The sequence below is a fragment of the Sarcophilus harrisii genome, chromosome 3 (assembly GCF_902635505.1).
Source record: "Sarcophilus harrisii chromosome 3, mSarHar1.11, whole genome shotgun sequence".
NCBI lineage: Eukaryota > Metazoa > Chordata > Mammalia > Dasyuromorphia > Dasyuridae > Sarcophilus > Sarcophilus harrisii.
The window spans coordinates 234711491-234734336 of NC_045428.1; the positions used below are offsets into that span (position 1 = coordinate 234711491).

Sequence of the window (22846 nt, forward strand, 5' to 3'; positions counted from 1 at the left end):
TTTATAATCGCTGGACTACCTGAAAACTAGAACAACCAAATGAGCCTAGATATCATATTTCAATAAATCATAAGAAGAAAACTGCCTAGATATCTTGGATCCAGAGGATAAATGATTCAGTCACCTCCTAAAAGAAACTCCAAAATGTTGTTTAATTTTTCTTTTAATCTTTTCTCAGGGAGTGTTTTGGATGAGTCTTCATCCTCAGACCTTTCTTTTGGTCTCTGTAAACTACCCTAAGCTGGAAATATGATTTACTATGTCTTTTTCTTGGTTTTCTTGATCAAAATTGTTTTCGGCTTTGTCCCTAGCTGTGGTACTGAGCAAGGAACAAGATCTGCAAAGGTTAATTTATTTTTTTGGCAGAGACAGAGAGAGAGAGAGAGAGAGAGAGAGAGAGAGAGAGAGAGAGAGAGAGAGAGAGAGAGAGTGAGAGTATGTTTATTACACTGAGAAACAACTTCTCAGAGGGCCAGTTCCAAATAGGAATTAACAAAGGTTTGGGTATAGAATCTTGTTTTCTATGGTGTGGGGGCTAGGGAGAGATTAAGAGCTAATTTTCAAATCGATAAGGGTTATGATTGTTTCCCAGACCAAAATGATTCACAGATTAATTGGAGGTGGGAGATTCCCGTGGGAAACCAGGTATCTTTCCTAAGGGAGATTCTGGTGGGTAGGGATCATTTTTAGGAATTTCCCCAGGCCAGGTAGCCCACCCTCCACAAAGATGAGGGGACACAATTCTATTACATCAAATTGACCTGGTCTGTGTAAACCCTTAGTCCTTTGTTGGAGAGGAAGGGACATCGGTCTGTCATCGGTGTTTTTCTGATAGAAGTTTTCCCAAAAAATTGAGGTTTGTCGGGGTGGGGGAAGGGAGGGAAGCGGCATCGATGGGTTAATTAAAGAAAAGAAATACTTACTAGCTGTTATGGTGAATAATAACCTCTGGAGTCTAAGTGACATTAACACGGAGCAGCCAGGCTTATAAATCCTGTTTGTTCTAGGACTTCTCTACTGCTTCGTGGCAGGATATTTCAGGCGGCAAGTGTGCATCCCCGTGGGTTTCTTTGGGGATACAAGCACCCCACTCCAAAAAGGTGAAAACTTAGGGTTGGGAAAGCTGCAGAGCATGGATTTATAATAATGCATACGCTCTTGCTACATAACTTTTGTCTATAAAGGGGAAATTTGAAATGCTTATCAATTAATCCAGTCCTGTTTTCGAAACGCCTCTCTTGATTATCACTAAATTTCTGGCGAAGCATGCTTAGTAAAGGGGTGTTCTCATCATGGGGAAAACTTTAAAGTGAGGGAGGCAAAGGGGGAGGGAGTTTAAATAGGTAAAATTTGTATAGACTTTGTGAAGCCGATAGATGGCGAGGAAGGTAACAAAATAAGTTTTAAAAAGCCAAACAAACAAAAGGAAAGGAAGCAAGGGAAGTCTGCCCTTCTGAAGCCAGCGAGGGTGCGCCGGAGTAGGAACTAAGTGCGCGAAAGACGGCAAAGGAAGAGGAGATGGCGGGAAGGGCGCCGTCGAGAAGAAGCCGCGCTGGCCCCGCCCGGCCGCGTCGCCGCCCCCAGCGCAAGCGTGATTGGGCGGCAGATCCTGATCTTCTTGTGGAGAGGATGGGCCGTGACTGACGCCGTCGCGTTCGGGTGACGTGTCTGCCAGCGTCCGGCTGTGGCGGCGGCGGTGGCGGCAGCGGCGGGTGGGAAATGGCGGAGTATTTGGCCTCCATTTTCGGCACAGAAAAAGACAAGTGAGTTCGAGTCATCCGGTCCTTGTTCTCGGGAGGGCGTAGTAAGGTCTTGAGAGAAGCAGTGTTGCGGAAGGACGGAAAGGGCAGCCGGCATTGTCAGAGCCCCGTTGGAATCAACGGGGAAGCGGCCGCGGCCGCTGTAGGCCCGGACCCTGGCGTGGGGGGGAGGGGAGCCGGCGGCGGCGGCGGCGGCGGCGGGAAGGAAAGGAGCGGGCGCTCGGCCTCGTGGAGCTAGTTCATTCATAAAGAGGAGGACCTCGCATCCGCGAGCTCCTCGCTGCTCCTTGCCCGCCCCGCCCGGGCTCGCGGCGCGCTCAAGCGCTTCTCCCTGGGAGCCACGCGCCGCCTTCTCGTTTAGCTTTACTCTAAGTGGATGAATGGAGCTCTAGGAGCGGGCGGAGGGATGTGGGAGGCGTTGGCGGAGCTTGGAGTGCTCGGAGAGGAGGAGGGAGAGAATAACTCCAGTTTCTGTCTCCCACATGGCGAGCGTAAGGACACTGGCGACCGGGGCGCCCCGGAGTGGAGCTTCCGACTCAAGTGGCCGGACCACAGAGCGGGGTCGAAGGAGAATGGGGGGAGGGGAAGGGAAGCGTGTGCGCCCCAGGGGCTGCTTCTCGTGGCTTGGGCTCCTCGGGCCCGGACGGGGCTGGCTGGCCTTTATGTAGCCCTTCATTCCCCGGCCACCATGCGCCTCGACATCTGTGGTTCCTATGCGGTTATATCTACTCCGATTTGAGAGAGGAACTGTTTAAAACTGGGACGAGTTTGCTTTTAAAGGGTGTGCAGTTTTTCCTAAGTAATTTACACAAAGCTCTTTCTAGGTTAATTAAACACTCTTCTTCCTCTCATTGCTATGTCCTCCACATTTATCTCTTTGCAAAGACTTCTCTGTCTCCTCCCTCCCCATCCCCCACTTCACCCTTCCCCAGCCCGGAATTATCGCACATCTGCCCCTTGGAATTAGAAGCACTTTTCTTGACTGTTCTAGTGTCAGCTTTGAAAAGAGACTTTTCAATTTTCTTAAAGCAGTTAAACTAAGTTTTTCCACGTACCAGGCACTATAGAAACCGAGAAAAAAATTAAACAGCCTCTGCCCTCCAGTAGCTTATATTCTACTAGAGGGAAATAATCTGTTCAAAGATGAGGAAATGCAAAAGTTGGGGAGACCAGGAGAATCTAGGTGTTTAATAAATGGTTTGTGAATTGAAGAAAAGTTAGTGCACCTAATTTTTAGTAAATTTTGTTAGATTTAGGTTTCCAAAGTATTAGCACAATTAGCCAAAACAATATTTACGGTTGAATCGTTACAGATTATCACTCACAAAATTAATACTTACAACTCGAATACAGATCAATTGAAACTGATTAGGAACTTCTCAATTGGGGGAGGTATTGCCTGTGAGGTTGAAGGCAGCATATTGTCTTAGAAAAACACAAATTAACATCTTTTATTTTTATTTCTTTTGTTAAACATTCTGAATGGACTTTTTACTCTAGAGTTTTTTTTACTGACTGGGGGGATTTGACACCTGAAAGCTTGTCTAATCCCTTTCGTTTTACAGAATAGAAATTAAATGACTTGCCCAAAGTCACACAGGAAGCAAGTGGTAGAGTTGGGATTCCAACCCAGATCCTGTGACACCAAATCCTTTATTCTTTGCATTCCAAACTAATTTTTCCAAAATTTGGCATTAATTAGAAGCTTGTAAAACATTTTAACATCAATAGCTACTTGCTCAAAACCTTGTAAAAGGGGGATATTTAAGACAGTGCTTATAAATTTATTGTTGATTATTCATTCTAGTATTAACTCAAATCTCCATAGAATGTAAAAATTCACTTACTCTGTGATTGGAACAAATTAAAAAGTGTCTAAAATTTTATTTACTTCATATAGTCTTTGGGAGTAGAGAATTTTGTAGCCCTTTGAGAGTAGGGATTCTTTCTTTGTATCGCCTATACTAAGCAATAGTAGGTTATTTAATAAATGATTGTTGATTGATTGTATCCTTGTAAAGATTCTTGATATAAACCTGTGAATGCATGTCCTTATCCTTTGGCCATTGTTCTGTAGTTTCTTCCTTGTAGTTTATGCATTGAAAAGTTAGAAGATAGTATTTCAGTATTTCTCCTTAAGTCCTGCTGTGACCAACCAGGACACTTAACTGCTCTTTTTGTAAGGGCTTGAACACATTTTTTGGAAGAACGTTAATCCCAATTATCTTTTTGACTCCTTGTCTGTTTAACCAAAATTAACCTTTCAACAGCATTGTGAAATTCAGGCATTTTTGAGTGTTTTCTTACCCTCTGCAGAGAGAACTGGAGTTTTTGACTTTAAAATAGGCATAACACTACACAAATCAATATTTGTATTATACATTTGAACTTCTGGAATTTGAATTTATTGGCATTTCTAATATCTTTTTTATTCTAGGTTTTGCATTATTTTTGTTGTACAATATTTTGTACATACTTTTAAAAATAAATTTTTTTTTTAATTTAGAAAAAGTAACCACATTCATTTCACTGTGTAATGTTGATCAGAGAGGGGGTTTTCCCTTTCTCTAGATAGCATAAAATAAGAATATGGTTTAGTCAGTATATTTAGACTAACAAGTCTCCTGGCCTCCAAACCTTTAAAAAAACAATTCATTCTTGTGTTCCTTAACAAAGGAATACCTTCAATCTCTTGTAACTTTATCTGTAATTAGAATTTAGTCTTTCTTTAAATATTTTGTAACTGAATTGTCAAACTGCAACTTATAGAGCATAGTGAATCTTTCCAAGTTTGCAAAACAATAACTGTAAATTGTATGTTCTGACTTGGCATCACAGCTTTCTACATATGTTTCTAAATTAAAGTTTTTTTCTTTACTTGTTCACTCAAACAGATTACAATTTAAACAAGAAAGTGATAGGAAATTTTAGAAAAGGGTAAGAGTTGAATATAAAGAGGGAAAATTGAAGGTGTCAATCAAGGCTAGATTCCCCCATTTCATTAAGATTTTTTTTGAGACTTTTGTATTTTCTCTTTGATTTATTGGGGGAAAAAATCTTAGGTGGTATTACTCCTGATGGGCAGATCACCAGTATTTTGTGGGATTTTTTTAGATGGTGTTTTTGTTTTGTTCTATTTTAAAGAAAATCTGTAGTACACAAATATGGCGCTGGCAGTTTTTTTTTTTTTTTTTTAAACTCCTTACTGCTGCTCCTCTTTGGTTATTCTTAAGCCTGAGTTATCTAGCCATATTGGTAGAAGTTTCCTCTTTCCTATACCAATGAAATCAAAGGTTAGATTTATTAAAAAAAAAAAAAAAAGATACAAGATACAGTATTTGAAAGGAATAATTTCATGATATATTTTTTTTCCCATTAAATTTAAACCTAGCATTGCAACCAATATTTATTGTGCATTTAGACATTTCAACTACATAAAAACAGGAGAGATTTTATTGAGGCTTTTCTTGTAACAAATATAAGCAGAACCAGCACAAACTATATTCTGTCTGTATTATCCCATATCTCTCCAATAAAATTTTCACATAGAGATACTGAAAACTAAAATGAGCTTCCCTGAAAGTCCAGGTGTTCAGAGGTAAGATCACAGAACTGGGCAAGAGGAAATCCGAATGTTTTGAGGTAGTTTTACTTAAGTTAGAGGAAGTGTGGCATAATGGATAGAATGCTGGACTTAAATCAAAAAGATTTGGTCAAATCCTACATCTGATGTTAACCTTTGTAACCATGAAATCAGGGATGAAGTAGTGTCTCAGAAACTTATTAAATTGTGGTGGAGATGAAACATTTGTGAGTGGAAGGAATTTTTTTACCAAGGAAATCACAGCTACTTAACAGATGAGTATGGCAGGTTAATAGGAAAAAATAATCCAATATGGAGAATGAATTAACATCGGAAAATGAAAATGGAGGGAATGAGAGAGACACAAATAGAATTCATATCCTTGGGCTTAATGAGGTTTCTGCCAAAAGGAGGATTTGTATATTACCATTTTTTGGGAAGGAGGCAGAATAACCAGAAAAGTGACAGACTTGCTGTACTCTGCCCCTTGTCACACACATCTAGAGGCTTATAGTCACTTGTAACCAGCATATATCAGGAAAAATGGTGACAAACTGAAAGAGGTTATTTGAGATGCTGAGACTATTCTAACCATGCCACATAAGATAGTAAAGGAACTGGGAATATTTAACTTTGAGGGTGAGGAGTTAGGGAGAAGATGATATTATTGTTTTTAACCAAAGGTCTGTCATAAGGAAAAAGAGTTAGATTTGTCCTTCTTGACCCTAGAAAGTAGAACTAGGAGAATGATTTTCAGAAAAGCATATGTAGCTTCAATATGGGGGGAAAGAGGATTGAAGGAGAATTCCCACTAAAATTCTTCAGGGATAGAACAGACTGTCTTCAAAAGATCCTACATCACTGGATGGCTTAAAGCATCAGCAAAATGACTAATTTTAGGGAATATCATAGAAGACATTACTATTAGTTATAGGTGGGATTAAGCTATCTTTTGTTTTTTTTTTTGCTGAGGCAATTGGGGTTAAGTGACTTTCCCAGGGTCTGAGATTAGATTTGAACTCACGTCCCCCTGACTTCAGGGCTGGTGCTCTATCCACTGCGCCACCTAGCTGCCCCTGGATTAAGCTATCTTAATTTTGAAATTCTGTAGGAATTGTGTATTGTGTAACAAAGATTGAACTGTTATATTGGTCTAATTATATTTGACACTAGAATGGGAAATAGTCTGGTAGTTATAATTATGCTAATTACATACATATATATATATATATATTTTTTTTTTTTTTTTCCCTAGCAATATAATCATATCTTCATTTCACTTACAGAGTCAACTGTTCATTTTACTTCAAAATTGGAGCCTGTCGTCATGGAGACAGATGTTCAAGGTTGCATAATAAGCCAACCTTTAGCCAGGTTTGTGTCTTTTCTTAATTTTTTTGCCTGAAGTTTTAGTCCTAAGTCTAAAATTTCAAGTCCTAAGCTGCTAATAGTGCTAATACTAAATAATTCGTTCTTTTCTCTTTTATATATATATATATATATATATATATGTATATGTATATATTTTATTTATTTTGGGGGGGGCGTACTTTTTACTTGGTGTACTGATCCTTTTTGCAGGAGATCCTCTTAAAAATTTTGTAAAGTAGTGGAAGCTGGTCAGGGCTAAGTTTCAGGGCAAATCAGTTAATGTTCCTAGATTCTATGTATGGTAAATCTTGCTAATATATTCCTTGTATACATATGAAGGATCTCAAAATTTTATTATTCTTATGGCTAATGTGGGTCTTGCAAAAATTGATTTAATTTGTAGAGTTAGTTTTGTTTTTTAAATTTTTCCCTCATCATAGTTTATTAGACGTAATTCATATTTACTACCAGTTATCCCTGACAGCTGATTTACTGCTGTGGGATTAGAAGAGATAGGGAAAGGTTATGCCAATTAAAATTTACATGGAGTTATTTGGTTGGGTGGTTAGAAACAGGAACCTTTATTAAAAAAAAAAAAACTTGCTAGAGTTTTATAATCCCATTTACAGAAGAGATTTATATTTTGAATGTATTCATTCATTGTCTACTCTAAATGAGCTTCTTATTCCATCTCTTTGATGGGAAGCTAAAAGGTGGGAAAGAAATGATGACATTTACAATTTTTGAAATGGAGACTTTTTAAAGTCCTTAAAATTAGGATACAAACTGTAAGATTATTTATGCATTGATGTTGAGCTTGACCTATTAGTATTTTCTGAGTACTATGTTCTCCATGATTAAAATTCTGCTATATTTTCTTTAGGCTAATAAAAATAAAATAATCTTTGCCACTCCTTTAAGAAAAATTGTCTAGATACTGCAAAAAATTATATTCGTGTTTTGGAGCATGTTCAGAAAGAATTGAGAGAAATGTAGGCATAGATCATTTCTGTCTCGTGATTATTGAGTGAAAAAGTGAACCAATATTCTGTAGGCTCTTAATATCACAAAACTGCAAGGCACTACTGAGTTATTAGCTTCCTTATTCTCAAGGAAGCACTAATAAGTTATAAACATATACCATACACTTCAAAACCAAAGTTTTTCTCACAACAGAGAAAAAATAATTAACTTTCTAGAATAGTTGCATATGTATTTTGGTTTTCATTCTGATAGTTGAAGGAAGTACACTTGAAATACAATGTGTACAGTTGTTAAGTAAATCTTTCAGTACTCCAATGAGGCATGGGATAAAAGAGTTCACCTATCTATTTAGATTTTTTTTTTGTCTTTGCTGAGTTTGTAAATGAAATAAAAATTTAAAAGGGTACGGGAAGAGGATAAACATTGCTCTTTAGCTAAATAAATACATGCTTAAATTTTTTTTCCATAAATTTTGGTGTGTATGTATATCACACATGTAATTTTAACTTTGTTTTTGTGTTTTCTAAAGTTAATCTTAGATACTGTTTATCATTACTGGGGCTATTATTTTCTTTAAGTGTAAAAAGCAATATCTATTGCTAGATGCAAACCCATGACATTTTACACATGGGCTCAGGATTTTTATTTTTATTTTGTTATCCTCAGCTCAGGAATTCCATAAACATAAAACAATAAAAATATTCCCCAAATAAATGTAGAATGCTCCATCCTACTTCCAAAGTCTTGAAAGGAATATGTTCTAGAATGCCCATAGTAAATCTGATATCTCAATGGAAATGGAATAGAAAAAATTTGAATATACAGTGGCAGAGAAGAGGGTTGATAGTCATTCACAAGAGTTAGTTTTTGTTTTAGTTTTGTGCTTTCTGCTTAGTATTGGGGGGTTTTGTCTGCAGACTCACAACACTAAAATATGATTTTCATTTGAGCTGGGGCTTTGACTCAAGGAGATTTATGCCATTATTAGAAATTCACTCTTAAGTATAGGTGGGAATTTAGTCAATACTAGATGTAAGTCTCCTATGTACACGTCATAGCAATGTTATCAGATTTGAAGATGAGTTTCCCCACTTAACATTAGGTTTGTGATTTTTATCATATACAGTACATTTTTGAGCTGCTTACAGTGATAATGGACATTGAAATTTCATGTACTATATTAGCTTACTAACTTAAACATGGTTTGTTTTTTCAGACAACTTGATTTTAAGAAGAACGGTACAAATGTAAGGTTTCAAGTCTGCCTGATCAAGTGTAAAGCAGAAGGGCTAAAAGGATATTTTCCTTAAAAGAAGGAGCGGAAAACATACAAACATTTAAAATTATTGTATTATGTAAACAGAGACTTCACCAAGAAATATTTATATAAGATTGTATAAGGTATCTAGTTGACATTTGAGAAACTTCCTTTGTATGCCAACTTTTGCTAACAGTGGAAGACATTGAATCTACTGCATACTCTCAAGTTATGTACTGATTAAAATTGCATGGGGGATGTGATCATGTTGAGAAATTTCAGAACATTTTAGTGTTTGTTAGTTTGAAGTACAAAAATGTTAGACTTAAGAGTATTATATTTTGCCATTTTAACTTGGGGCTATTCATTAAACTAATTATAGTTCCTTCTTGGTTGCTAGCTGACTTAAAGTAAGTCACTGCAAAAACTCTGTTTTCATAATATGATGGTTTTGGTGTACTCTTCAGAAGACACACACGAAATGTCTGACTTGCAAAAAAATTGTTTAGCCATTTGCAAACAAGTTGTCTCTTTGCAATTGTCTAATATATGCACAGCAGCCAGTAGAATTCCCCTTTTTATTTTTTTTTCCCCGCAGACCATCTTGATTCAAAACATCTATCGTAACCCCCAAAACAGTGCACAGACGGCTGACGGCTCACACTGTAAGTCCCACAGTTGGAGAAATTTTTTTAAAGAAGGTGTTAAAGAGCCCACTCCTAATTGAGACAATAATGTTGGCTTCTGAGCTGCTGACATAAAGCTGTTGCAAACAGGACAAGGTGATGGAACTCCTTGCGCACAGCAAGAACTTGATAACTGTATTTGTTCATGAGACAAATCATGTGACTTTTGAAGGCTCACTGATTGGACCTTTCTTTTGATTTGACATTTGTTAAATGATAAGGTCCATACATGAAACTTTTTTTTTTTTTTTTAATCATCCAGTCATTACATACTGATTGGACCCCTGACATTTATCAAGTTCTTTCTATAGGTATGAAATCATAAAAATATTTAGGATTTGGTACGGTAAGTTGCCCATATTTGGGTCTTGTTTCATTAAAAAAGAAAGAAAAGTTAAGGAAATAAGAGATTTCATGTCGTGTAATTATTATTGTGTTTACATAATGCAACTTTTGTCCTGGCTCTTCTAAGTTTTACTTATTTTGTTAAATGAAGTTTTGAATAGAAAGTTCTCTACTTTTATAATTTCATTCAATTTGTGAAGAAAGAACATTTTGATAAAACAAACACAATAATAACTTTATGAGATCTCTTATACAGTGTTAGGGTGGCTTAGGAAAACCTTCCCCTCTCTGGAGAAAATAACTTGCTCTTTTTCAGCACTGAGACTCGGCAAAAGTGATCATCAAAGGAAACCGGTTAAGTGTTAAAAATTTATTTTCCATAATATAAAGTTGTTGCGTTTTGTATTTCAGACCATTGCCCTCTTGAACATTTACCGTAACCCTCAAAACTCTTCCCAGTCTGCTGACGGTTTGCGCTGTAAGTTCATACAAGTTCCTTCACTGGTTCCCTGGGCTTGATTGTCAGAGCTCAGTGTCAACTTAATCTGATCTACCATTTTAGTTTAATAAAGGACCACATTTTATTAAATGTGTCAAGAGACTTGTCCTATTTAATCTTTCCCCTCTCCCCCCCACCCAATTCTTCCCAAAGGGGCTGAAACTATATTTTTTTAAAGTAGTTTTGGTCTGCTCCCACTGTTTCCTCCTTTACTTGACCGTCATCCTAGGGGAAAATATGCCAAAGTAAGCATGTGCTCTTTTCTCTTAAGAGCAAGGATATTTGACATTTTACTTTAAAATGCTTCTTTTAAGAAGATTTATTAATGAAATTTGGTTATTTGTATGTGCGTGTGTGTTTTCCCCTAATTGCATTAAAAATTTTGTCCCTCATTAAAAATAAAAAGTTGAGCTATTTCAGAAGTCATATTTTAATTCTAACAAACCTTGCTCTAAGTATTTTGTTTAGGGTCACAGAAACCCTAAGCTTTCATTATTGCAGGATATAGTCACTAGCTAGAGAGTTTGGGGAGGGAAAAATGGGAAAAGAGGAGGTGTTGGGGAGCAGATTTGTATTTGCAAAATGTCTGTAGGTCCTTGGTGGAAAAAGTTTGAAGATAATCATTATATGATATCGAATGTAAATTTAAAGTTTGTCTTCTTTGTGGAATTCAGAATTTGGTTTACTATAGTTTGAAGACAGATAGGCACTTATATGGAAAAGAACTTTAATTTTCCACTTAGTAAATATTTTTATTTTTCAAATGGCAAGTATCATATGAATATTATTCTGTTAAGTGATAGTTGTTTCAGAACAGGGTTCAAGCCAGTAATGGTGACATTAGGAACTTCAGAATAGTTTTTATATTTCATCATCTTACATAATGGAATATTTATTTGGTTGTGTGCTGGTGGTTTCTTTTTTTTTTAAACCCTTTGGAATTTAATTATTGTTGGAAAAATTGGAATTAAAACTGGCCTTTTAAATCAAAGATGGCCAGTGAATAATCCACAACCTAAATACTGAGGAATTGACCCTAGGAGTCATAGATATAACTTCACTTAAAAACAAACCTGTACCAGCAGCTTATAGTTTGGTCTTCTGTTCATATCTAATCCTGCCAGTTGAGGCATTATGCATTATTGTAATTGTGATTATGGATACAGTGGTACAGGACTTCTTCTCAAATGACTACAGAGTTTATCTGGTAACCTTTGGTTTAAAATAATTTGTTTTCTGAGGATTTTTTTGTCTTGTTTTAACTTTTTTAAAAAGGACAGTTTCAGGGGGAAATATTTAAATATAGTTATACTAAATATTTTGCTTCTTTTCCTTTCAAGAAAAGTAGGTTATTGAATAATTGTGATAACTGCTTTTTACTCATTAATCAGGGTTGTGTATATTCATATTTCATTGGAAATATAAAATAAATTTAGATATGTAATGTTGATTGTGGACTTTTAAAACAGTAGATATTCATGGTATGCCACTGCTTTATGCACATTGCATAATAATAATTGATTATATGGATACAAAAAAGCTGGTGCCCTCTCCACATAAGTACATGGAGTTTGTTTGGTTTGCATCTAAAGTATAAAGTCAGTTTAAACTGATGAACTTCAATTACAGGACCTTTTCAATGATATTTCCCTAATGCCTAAGTTCAGTTAATTGAAATTTAAAGTTATTTACATACCCCTTTTATGCAGAGAATAGTTGTTTCAGTGAAACATAAAATTCGGTCTGAATGATTGAATTCAAGTTAAAGACGCTTACAGTTGTAAGAGGAAAAATTAATCATTGTCTTATGCTTTGTTGTTAAAATCTATGTTTTCCATTAAAGGGTATAAATGGTTCAGTAGTAGTTTTATTTAATCTTATCTCTGTGAATGGTTAAAGTATTTCATGTTTATTTTTATATGGTTTGATAATTAAATCCTGACAGATAAACAGTATTTATGAGATCAGGATAAATGTTGTTTTTTCCCCATAGTGTTTAGTCCATTGTCAGATATTTTCTATTTTACACTTTCAAAAATTGCATACAACTTTAGAGCACAAAGACATGGATAAAATTAAAATCAGTGATGATCCTCAATCTATAGCCAGTAGTTTAAACTTCTCCCTACCTTATTTTGACTTTTTATGAGAGCTACTAAATAATAACTTAGCTTATACTTTACATTCTTTTTCACTCTGATGGAAGATGCTATAAAACTACCAAAATAATTGTTGTGCATTCTCAGTGTATGTAATAAATCCAAGTTGGGGGGGGAATGTATATTTGAACCAAAGTTCTTCCTGTGTTAGAGAATTCAAATTATTGCCAAGTTGCTTTTGGATATAAAGGTTTCTACTGAGAGAAATCTCTTGATGCATTGAATAAAATGAATTAGCTGGTGTCGGAAAAAAAACAACCACCACCCTACCAAAAGAAAGTGAAATTAAGGATAGTAAAGGTTTTTAAATAATTTTTAAAGCATCTTTAGTGGAAAAATAATACTTATCATGACTTCATTTGTAAACGTTTTTATAAACAACAGTCAACTATTAGTAATTGGAGGGCTTGATTTTGAATTAGTAAATTCTGGTTTTTGAAAACAATTCATAAACGTTACTGTTTTTAAAAACTGGAATCTAAGCCATCCCAAAGATTAAAAGAGAAGCTAAATTAATAAATCACAATGGTTTTTAGAAATTGTTTTGTTTTTACTTTGAAATTCTCTCATTTTATTGGGAACATTTGCAAAATAGCTAATTGGAAGAATAAGTGTGTTCCTGGCATTTTTATTTGGAGCAAAGCTAAAAAATTATGACCTTCATAGAATAAGTCAGAAGTAGTAACCCATGAAACAAACTTGCCCATTCTTGCCCCTGTCATGTTTCCAAACTGTAGGGGTCTGGGCTCATAGACAACACAGATTGTAGGCTGGCCTAGTATTAATGCTGGTCTTCTATACTCTCCCATCTAGCCACCTTAATTTAGCAAACTCTAATGTCTTACTTTCTCTTGAGTAGATCCTTTTTGTCAGTCTTTGAATTGTTAAAATTTGCTAAGGGGGAATGGAATTAGAGAATTTCAGTTTGCTTAGGTAGTATGAATCTACTTAAATGATAGACATAACTTCATTCCATGTATATATGTTACATAGAAAAACATACTTAATGAAATTTATTTTGGATATATACTAAGAATGCTTTCTATAACAAAGCATTGTAATTTCCATTTATTTGGTGGCATACAAATGTCATAAATGTACATGATAAATCTATTATGAATTATTTTTGTCATGGTTGTACTTCAGTTTTAATCACATCACAAAGAACTTTATGGCATTCTTTCTATGCTGTAAAATTAAAGGTATTAATTTTTTTTAACTAGGGAAATCAACTTTCCCTTCAGTCTAGTAATTCTAGTAAAGAAATATTCTATAAAATTACTTGGCTTCTATTCTACAACTCATTAGGAGAAAAAAGGAAATCTTACATAAATTTTTCTAATTTGATATTAAACATTTCCTTAACAATTCTGAAATTGTGGCATTTTGATGCTGATTAAAACTTGATTTAACTTTTAGTAAATTATTAAGAATGTCATGGGAGATTTAAAAATCTCACCTGTTTCAAAACTATTAGTTTTATTATGCTCTATCTTCAACAACTGCATCACCTTATATTCTTTCTCTAGATATTTTACTGTTGTTAGCTGTTTGAATTTAAATTCAAGAGGTCTCTGATTGCAATATTCTAACCAAAAAGATTTCTCTCATTTTTAGGTGCAGTGAGTGATGTCGAAATGCAAGAGCACTATGATGAATTCTTTGAGGTGAGTTGTATATAAATTTCACTATTTGGAGTTACAGTCATTATCTTACATATCTGATGCTGTTCTTTTTTTAAAGTAGAGAACATTTGAGTGATTGGATAACGATGACTCTTACAACTATCAGATTTTAAAGTTTTTTTTTCTAATTTTTTACCTTATCTATTTTACAGTCAAATTAAAAGAAGTATCTTTGTGTTGGGCAAAATGGGAAAGGGATACTAACATAATTGTCTAAGAAAAACTTACATTTTCACTTGGTAATAATTTTGTCTCATTTATTAAGAATAACTTGTTCTTTCTTATATTCTAATATGGTTGGTATGTGAAGGTGCTCTAACCTTAACTTTTTCTTTACCTAGGAGGTTTTTACAGAAATGGAAGAAAAATATGGTGAAGTTGAGGAGATGAATGTTTGTGATAACCTTGGGGATCATCTTGTAGGAAATGTCTATGTAAAGGTGAGTAAAATTATAAATGTAATTTGTTTTCTCAGAGCTATTTTGATATTGTAAGTAATTACTGAGTTTGGTTTTTTTGCTGCCAGCACTTATGACCATTTGGTGTTAATTATTAAAATATTTGTTGTCTAGAAAGTATTTCCTTTAATCAAATGAGTGTTGATACATAATAAAATTCTATAACTTAAAGTGATATTAGGACTGGGTATCCATAAGTAATGTAACTAGAAGTAGATTACCTATTTTAGTTAATCTTTTTAGTCACCTAATTATTCAGATGTCTTTAACTACAGTGATAGATGAAAACATTTTTGTTTTATTTATTTCTCAGTTTCGCCGTGAAGAAGATGCAGAAAAGGCTGTCATTGACTTAAACAATCGCTGGTTTAATGGACAGCCAATTCATGCAGAGCTTTCACCTGTGACTGATTTCAGAGAAGCTTGCTGTCGCCAATATGAAATGGGGTAATGATAATGAGTTGGTTCCCTTTGGAACAAAATTGTCTCATTTGCCAGACAGCTTTCAAAGCAACAACTTAATAAGCATAATGAACAAAATAATATGTGATAAAAATGAAGCAACTACATGACAATTTTTATTTAATTATATTCCACAGAGAATGTACTCGAGGAGGCTTCTGTAACTTTATGCATCTGAAACCTATCTCTAGGGAACTACGACGAGAGTTATATGGGCGTCGTCGTAAGAAGTAAGTCTTTTATTCAGTGCCATAAACACTAAAATAATTAAGGAAAAATATACGTGAGTGCCAAATATTTTTTCTAAATAAATTTCTGAAATTTGGCTCTGTACTTTTTTCCTCAAAAAAAGGAGAAAATAAACTTTCAATAGTAACTTTTTTTTTTATGAAACTTGAGGATAGATTAGAGAATGTGATCTGAGTATAAATTAATAACATTATGCTGTAGTCATCTTGTCCTTTGTATTCTGTTGCTCCAAGCCCTTTAACTGACATTTAGCCCTCTTTATCCCTTGAGAAATGGCCCCAACTTAAGAAAATGAATATAAATAGAAAAGCATTGATTATTTTTAAGTCACTGTAATTTGATAGAATGAACCCCTCCACAATTGGAAGATGAGTATAAATGGATGTTGTTTTATTCAAAAAGATATAAAAGGGAGGAAAGGGGTGTGCATTATATGTTAGGAAGATACATTGGTCAAAAAGCAATAGAGAATAAAATCAACATAAAATAATTTTATGTGGAGGTCCTAGCGAATTGGTGGGAATTGGGAAAAAGCCTTATGGGTGAGGTAGCACTCAAAGAAAATTTGAGATTAGAATGAGAAAAGAATGCATTCCATTCATAGGCACTAGCTTGTATGGAGTCATGAAAAACAGGAAATGAGAATATGTCCATGAAAAATCAGAGTAAGACCAGTTTCTACTGGAGAATATGTAAAGGAAAAGGAGAAGTAAATGGAAGATAGTAGGAAAAAGATATGATAGCTTTTATGAAGGATGAATCGAGGAGATGGAAACCAATCAAAAAGATTTTGTGTAAAGCCTTGTTTATATAACTGACTATGATTCCAGAGGAATGATTGTGAAACAAAACGGCGAAAAGCAAGGGGAAGAGAAAATAAATGTTTTGAAAACTAAAATGGAAAGAAAGGTTATTGAATATTCTAGACAAGAGGTAATGAAGGTGAAAACCTGCATGATGATTGGAAGGAGTGTTGTGCCCTTGATAGAAATAAGGAAGTTCTGCTGGGAAGAGAGAGAAAGAGAAACCATTAAATAGCTTACAGAGATTGTTGGGCCACATGAGGGCTTTTTTTTTTTTTAGTATAGTGAAGAGATGTGGGAATATTTTAAGCAACAAAGGATGAACCCATAAGAAAGAAGAAATTAAAAAGTAAATAGAAGAAGTGGGATTGGGGAGGCACAGAATACTGGAGACAATTAAAGATGAAATTCGGGGTACAATTAAGGGCTGGCCTTGGCAAGGAGAAAAATCATCTAGAAACTAGAATAAAGAAAAGAATGAAGGGATAGTGTCAGAAAGTAGAGAAATGTGATGATTTTATGGGGAAAACTTAGAGAGCATCTGGACAAAAGAAATAAGGCATTTGGAAGCATCACAAGCCTAGCATGCAGACAGGCATGAAAAAGTAGTGTTGGTAGGCTTCAGTTATCTGGAAATCTACTAGTTTGATGTGTCAGAAACGTAGCATTTATCTTTATGTAGAAGGTAGGTGAAGTGAAAAGAATCACTATTTAACTATGTCTGTTTCTCACCTATAAGGATGAAAGCTGGCTACTGACATCAAAATAATAGAAATCTTAAGGGAAAGGTGATTTTGTATATTAAAATTTGTGACAGAGAAGCAAACGAAAACTGGTATAATTTGACTGGTGAAGAGAAGTTTTTGAAAAATGCATGTTTCACCTTGGGCTAAAATGCTCTTAAGAGGGATTGAATTTGTGAAGAATATATATTTGAAGAGATAAAAACAGTTACTATTATTAGGAGCCAATGGGGGAGATTTGTCTAAACAGATGGATCATCAACCAGGTTAAGATAGAAAGAAAACACAGGTGATGGAAACAACCGCAGATTAATGGCATGAATGTAAATTACAACATTGTCTTGAAAAAATAGTGTCAGAAATAAGTGAATATTTACTTATAAACAAAAGAGATCTTTTAGCTATATCAGGAGAGAGATTTAAAAGAAAAAAGGTTGCTAGTCAAGAGGGAGAATTAGAATTCACTTGAGTGTCATGGAACAGTAAAATTACGTGAAAGTGGTGTCCACTTTTGATTCTATTTTATCTGCCAAAGAGAAAATTTCTGCTGGAAAAGACAACAGAGTAAGAACATAATATAACACCTACCTGCTTTTGATAAGTTCAAATGAACAGTCTCATCCCTGGAAGAATTGGCCCATATAGTAAATTTATAAGTAAATTAATATAGGAGGAAAAAATACTAAAGCTGCTTTTACTAGTCAGTAATAACCTCTTAATTGTCCAAATCTAATGGCTTTTTCTCAGATCTTATCCTTGACTTGCTCTACAGTTTATCACTATTTGTTCCTGGTTTTCCTAATCTGTATGACTATTCTTCATGCTCCTTAAACTGTATCTTATTAACTGTGTCTCCCAAAATTCTGTCTTGGTCTCCCTTTTTGGAAATCTGATCAACTTCCTTGGATTCAGTTAACATCTCTGCAGATGATTTTCAGATGTACTTGTATAGTCCAAACTTTTCTCCTCACCTACAGTACTATATCTTCAACTGCCTTAGACATTTCATAGTAGAAGTCCTGTAGATATATAAACTTAAAACAATATCTGAAGTAGAACTTGATCATTTTCCTTTCAAACCCTTTTCTCTTCCAATCTTTATATTACTGCCGAGTTTTCTGGATTTACCACCCAGGGATCAACCTCAACACAAACACACAATTTCTCCCCTGCTCACCCCATATCCCATCTATTGGCAAGTAGTTTTGATTTGGCCTTAACATCATGTTTATATTTTCCCTCTAACATGTCATTTTCTCTTTTATCATCTTTGTCAATCTAATTTTTCTTATATTTCATCATCTTTGATGATAGCTTGAGGAGTGTTGTATGCATTTCTCCCATTAAGTTTTTTATTTTTGGCGGGGGGTGGGGGGGGGAGTCATCTTGTTTTTAACCATTTGTTTATTGGGGCATGATATTCTGTGTCAGTTCACAGTAAACCAAATTTTTAGCAGATAATGGAAATACTCGTACTTTTTTTTGGGGGGGGGGGCTGAGGCACTTGGGGTTAAGTGACTTGCCTAGGGTCACACAGCTAGGAAATGTTTTAGGCAGATTTGAACCCAGGTCCTCCTGATTTCAGGGGTGGTGCTCTATCCACTGTGCTACTTAGCTGTCCCTTAAAAATACTTTTTTCTTCTAATTCTAGCTACATTGCTAGTATTTGTGCAAAACTTTAATTTTACATAATTGGTGTCTCTTTTGTCTCTGACAATCATACACACACTGGTATACCTTTACATTTAGGTCACTTACCTTTTTGAAATTTATTGTCATAAAGATGCTGATCTACTAAATCTGGTTTTGGTCAAACTGCTTTCTAGTTTTCCCCGTGTTGTGTTGTGTTTTTTTTTTGTTTGTTTGTTTGTTTTTTAAAACAAGGTTAATTTAACCTTCCCCACTAGTTTTTCCTTGGGTTTGGGTTTGGTTGAGCATATGCATTTATATCCAGATCTTGTCTGGTCCTTTTTTATTTTTTTTATTGCTTTGCCAGTTGTTCCTTAATTTTGTGGGGGGTTTTCCCATCTAAAAAGTCACATCTGTAGGTTTTTATCAGAAATATTTTATCAAAAAGAGTTCACCATGTTTTGTTCTCTTAAGGTTGTTTTTTTTTTTTTTTTTTTTTTTTTCATTGATTCTAAATCTGCAAAAAAGGATTTTGTATAATTAGGATTATCTACATTATCTTTCTGTTCCTTATCTGATTGTGAACTTTTACATAATTATGCATGTTATAACTTTATTGTATTATTTTTGTAATATACTATTCCTCATAATTAGATCATTTATTTAGTATTATGTTGTAAGACGTTGGTCTAAACCTATTTTTTGCCTAGTTACTTAGGATTTTTTCCAGTATTTTGTGGATAAAAGGAACTTGGATATAAGGAGTACAAAGCTGTTAATTTTTACTGCTAGTTTGAAGTTAGTTGCTTGATATTAAATAAGTTAGGCTGATTATTATTCATAGCAATTGCATGGTTCATCAGCACCATTCAGCTTGGAAAACAGTGAAAAAATAAAAATTTATTTTTATAATATGCCAACTCAAAATCTTGATAAACTAATTCACACAATACTTTCCTGGCAATTATATTCTTTCATTTTATTTTATTTTATTCTCAGGTCTTTAAATTACCTATTCAGAAAAACACAGGAAGATTTGAGATCATCATACAATAATTTGGTATATTGTCTTTTAAATCATAATTTTAATTTAGTGAACTAGTTCATTTTACCTTTTTTTTTCCCCCTGTTCACAGGCATAGGTCCCGATCAAGATCTCGTGAACGTCGTTCTCGATCGAGAGATCGTGGCCGTGGTGGTGGCGGCGGCGGCGGCGGTGGTGGCGGTGGCGGCGGTGGTGGTGGTGGAGGAGGAAGGGAACGTGATAGGAGGCGGTCAAGAGATCGTGAAAGATCTGGTCGATTCTGAGCCATGCCATTTTTACTGTATGTCTGCTAGAAAGTCTTGTAGTTGATTGACCAAACAGAGTTCATAATGAAAATTTTTTTTCTAAAAAACAACAAAACAAAAAAAAAGATGGGCTTCTGAATAAAATTTGTAGTGATACAGTATTCTTGGCGTAACTGTTTCTTGTGGGAAATCTTATTAATTTTCATTTCTTTACCTCGTCAAATGCATGACCTGGCAGTGCTTGAGGTGAAGGTAATACAGATTCCCTGCCCTTTAAATGTTTGGGGATATATAAAACCTGATTTGTGAACTTTTATAGAAAACTTATTTGAAGAAACCATAAACTGAGCAAGTAACTAACTAAACCAGCTTGATGCATAAAAATAACTTTTATAATATTTTCTTTCCTGCTATGCCAGTGTCAGGTTAATTTAAACAGACCTGGAGACATCCTTTTTATTTACTCTGTAGAAATATTTAGCTAGAAACTTGATTTGTGACCAGAAATCTCTGCACTGTAAACTAGCATATTTACAGTAAAGCCAATTTTTTAGTATAAAATAATTGTCTTAGTGTATCTTTGATGGAAATTGATAGTGTTGTCTGTATATAATTATAGGTTTTTTTAAATGGTATTTCATGCATAATGCCCTCAAATTAGAGTAGTGCCTAGAACATCAGTATTAAGATCATTCCAATATTGATAGTATCTCATAACAGTTCCATTAGGCCATTCTGCCCCAATTGGCATTGCACTAGGGAAATTAAATCTTTTAAATTAGAATAATATATCCTTAAGGGCTTCTCCATCAAAAATTACCTAAAAATCCAATTTATTCATATTTAATTTTCCTACTTTGTACAAGTAGTATGATAGTGGTGGTTTTACATTTAAATTTCTATAATTGCTAACTTCCATTGATTAATAATACTATTTAAATACTGGCAGCTGAAAGAATTTTTTTCCCCATTCTTTCTGTGCATAGTGGAACTAAGATTAAAGTTAAGAATAAAAAAGTTTTTAAAGAAAGGATCAAAGGCCAACTCAATACACGTCTTATGTGATAGACTAGAAAAACATTAGAGTTTCAACAAGTGTTTTCCAAGTCTACTTTATTATGATTGTTCATTATGATGTAGGGGAACCTTTATTGTATATGTATTTAAAAATCAGCTTTTCACTGTATATGCAGTTCCCCTCTGTTCAATTTAATTTTCAAAAAATGCACATTGCTGTGTTGGAGAGAGCACCCTGCTTTTCAAAAGCCAGAAATTCAATAAATCTTTAAAAATAACATTCTCAGCCTATATTTTTCATGAAAGTAATGTTTATGAAATACACTTGATAAAAAATAATTCTTTTGATTAATGAAATTAATTCCATTGATGATAACTCAGATATGATGTGTAGAAATTTGATATTGGGTCTTTTTGCTCCAAGAATCACCATACCAATTATATGGGGAGGGGGGAACTTAAGAAAATTAATTTTTAGTTAGTAAACCAGTTAACTTAGTTTTGATCATTGTATCTTCCCTCCAAAGTAAACATGAAGTCAGTAATTTGGTGCATCATAGATTTCAGTGAAAACTTGTAATCGCCATTTAGACAAAAAAGGTAGGGAAAGTTTTACTTTGTATTTCTTGATTTTTTTCCTATGAACCTAGTTTATAATTAAAGTCTTAAAGCTGCTCTAAGCAATTTCAACTGAAATTAATGAAGATTCAGTTTACATAGCAAAACTGAGGAAACCTACTCACTTCATACCTCCCCCTCTGTGCCCCTAATACAGGACTGGAATAAGGAAGAAGAGGAAAGTTTTGTTCCAAAGATGACATCACACTGTGTTGCTACTTCTGTTTGAGTATGCTATGATCTCAACTGGTGAATAACAGCTAATAAACATTAAACAAACTCATGGAATCAGCCTACTGGAAGTAAAGTAATAACTTTACTTGGGTCCATGAAATTTTTCTTTTTGATTGGAATTTATCCCAAGTGACTTCCTTTTTTGCTTTAGGTTAAAATCCAATTATTTCTGTAAAATGTTGCTTGTCCATGCATATTATATGATGTATGTTTAAAAGATTGTAAAACCAAATGGAGAAAAGTTGTTGAAAATAAAGGTTTTTTTAAATAAGGAATTTGCACATTGCACAACTTAAGCATTTTGCTTTAAAGCCTTTTTGTTAAGCAAAGTTCTAAATGTTATTCTTTTGATAAAATCAACTTAAGTAGGACAACTTTGAAATATTTTCTTCAGCTTCATTCTTGATTTGACATTTTTCCTTTCTTTGGAATATTTTTTTTAATCTTGATTACTTGGGACTTTTTTTCTTAATGGCCCCTTGTAAGGTTTTAATGTTTTTCTGCTGATGTATTTTTGCTTTTTTTTTTTTTTTAGTTAAAAAAAAAATGGTTCAATTCTATGGCCTTAGTTACCTCAGTAAGAAAAATACACTCCCTTGGTCTGAAATATCAGAGAATAACAATTGTTGCTAAGCCTAAAATCTTTCCTATTAAAAACAACCCTTGTATTACTGTAGTTTCTCAGGACATTTCTGAAATGCCATTTAGCCTTCAGCCTAGGCCAAGTTAGCAGTCCATGGCACCCTGAGTGACATTTACTGTGAAACAATTTCCTGAAACAAATTCACCAAATATGTTGGGGTGATAGTGTGCCAGGGCTTAAAAAGGCTATGGTAATCTGAATTTACATAGTAAAGAACCAAAAAATTGAAGTAATATAAAAATAACTACTACCCAAATTTTACCAATCTACTTATTCTGAATTAGCATTTTTGTAACTATTTACTAAAAATTTTAGCTATTAGGAAGACAGGGAAACAAGATACAGATAAAAGTAATTTGTAAGGATACTA

General features: G+C 34.3%; 1 protein-coding gene across 3 annotated transcripts; it reads left to right on the top strand.

The window, feature by feature from the left end:
• Positions 1–1659: 1659 nt before the first annotated feature.
• Positions 1660–22108, top strand: U2AF1 (U2 small nuclear RNA auxiliary factor 1). 3 transcript variants are annotated; one of them, XM_012544377.3, is made up of 9 exons: positions 1660–1763; positions 6630–6717; positions 10399–10465; positions 14263–14312; positions 14672–14770; positions 15102–15235; positions 15388–15480; positions 19811–19999; positions 21757–22108. In XM_012544377.3, exons 1-8 carry the CDS (start codon positions 1720–1722, stop codon positions 19980–19982), a joined length of 747 nt encoding a protein of 248 aa, XP_012399831.1. In that variant the 5' UTR covers positions 1660–1719; the 3' UTR covers positions 19983–19999; positions 21757–22108. The 3 variants fall into 3 exon arrangements, with proteins under 3 accessions (XP_012399831.1, XP_003763432.1, XP_003763431.1); XM_003763384.4 differs by lacking the exon at positions 10399–10465 and adding an exon at positions 9555–9621 and having other exon boundaries at positions 19811–22108; XM_003763383.4 differs by having other exon boundaries at positions 19811–22108.
• The last annotated feature ends 738 nt before the right edge of the window (positions 22109–22846 follow it).

What these genes read in the sequence shown, in the direction of transcription:
- U2AF1 (XM_003763384.4), top strand. Translation starts at nt 1,720, where the DNA reads ATGGCGGAGTATTTGGCCTCCATTTTCGGCACAGAAAAAGACAA. An exon ending in TTCGGCACAGAAAAAGACAA is followed by an intron (nt 1,764 to 6,629) that starts GTGAGTTCGAGT and finishes TTTCACTTACAG; the next exon opens with AGTCAACTGTTCATTTTACT. An exon ending in ACTATGATGAATTCTTTGAG is followed by an intron (nt 14,313 to 14,671) that starts GTGAGTTGTATA and finishes TTCTTTACCTAG; the next exon opens with GAGGTTTTTACAGAAATGGA.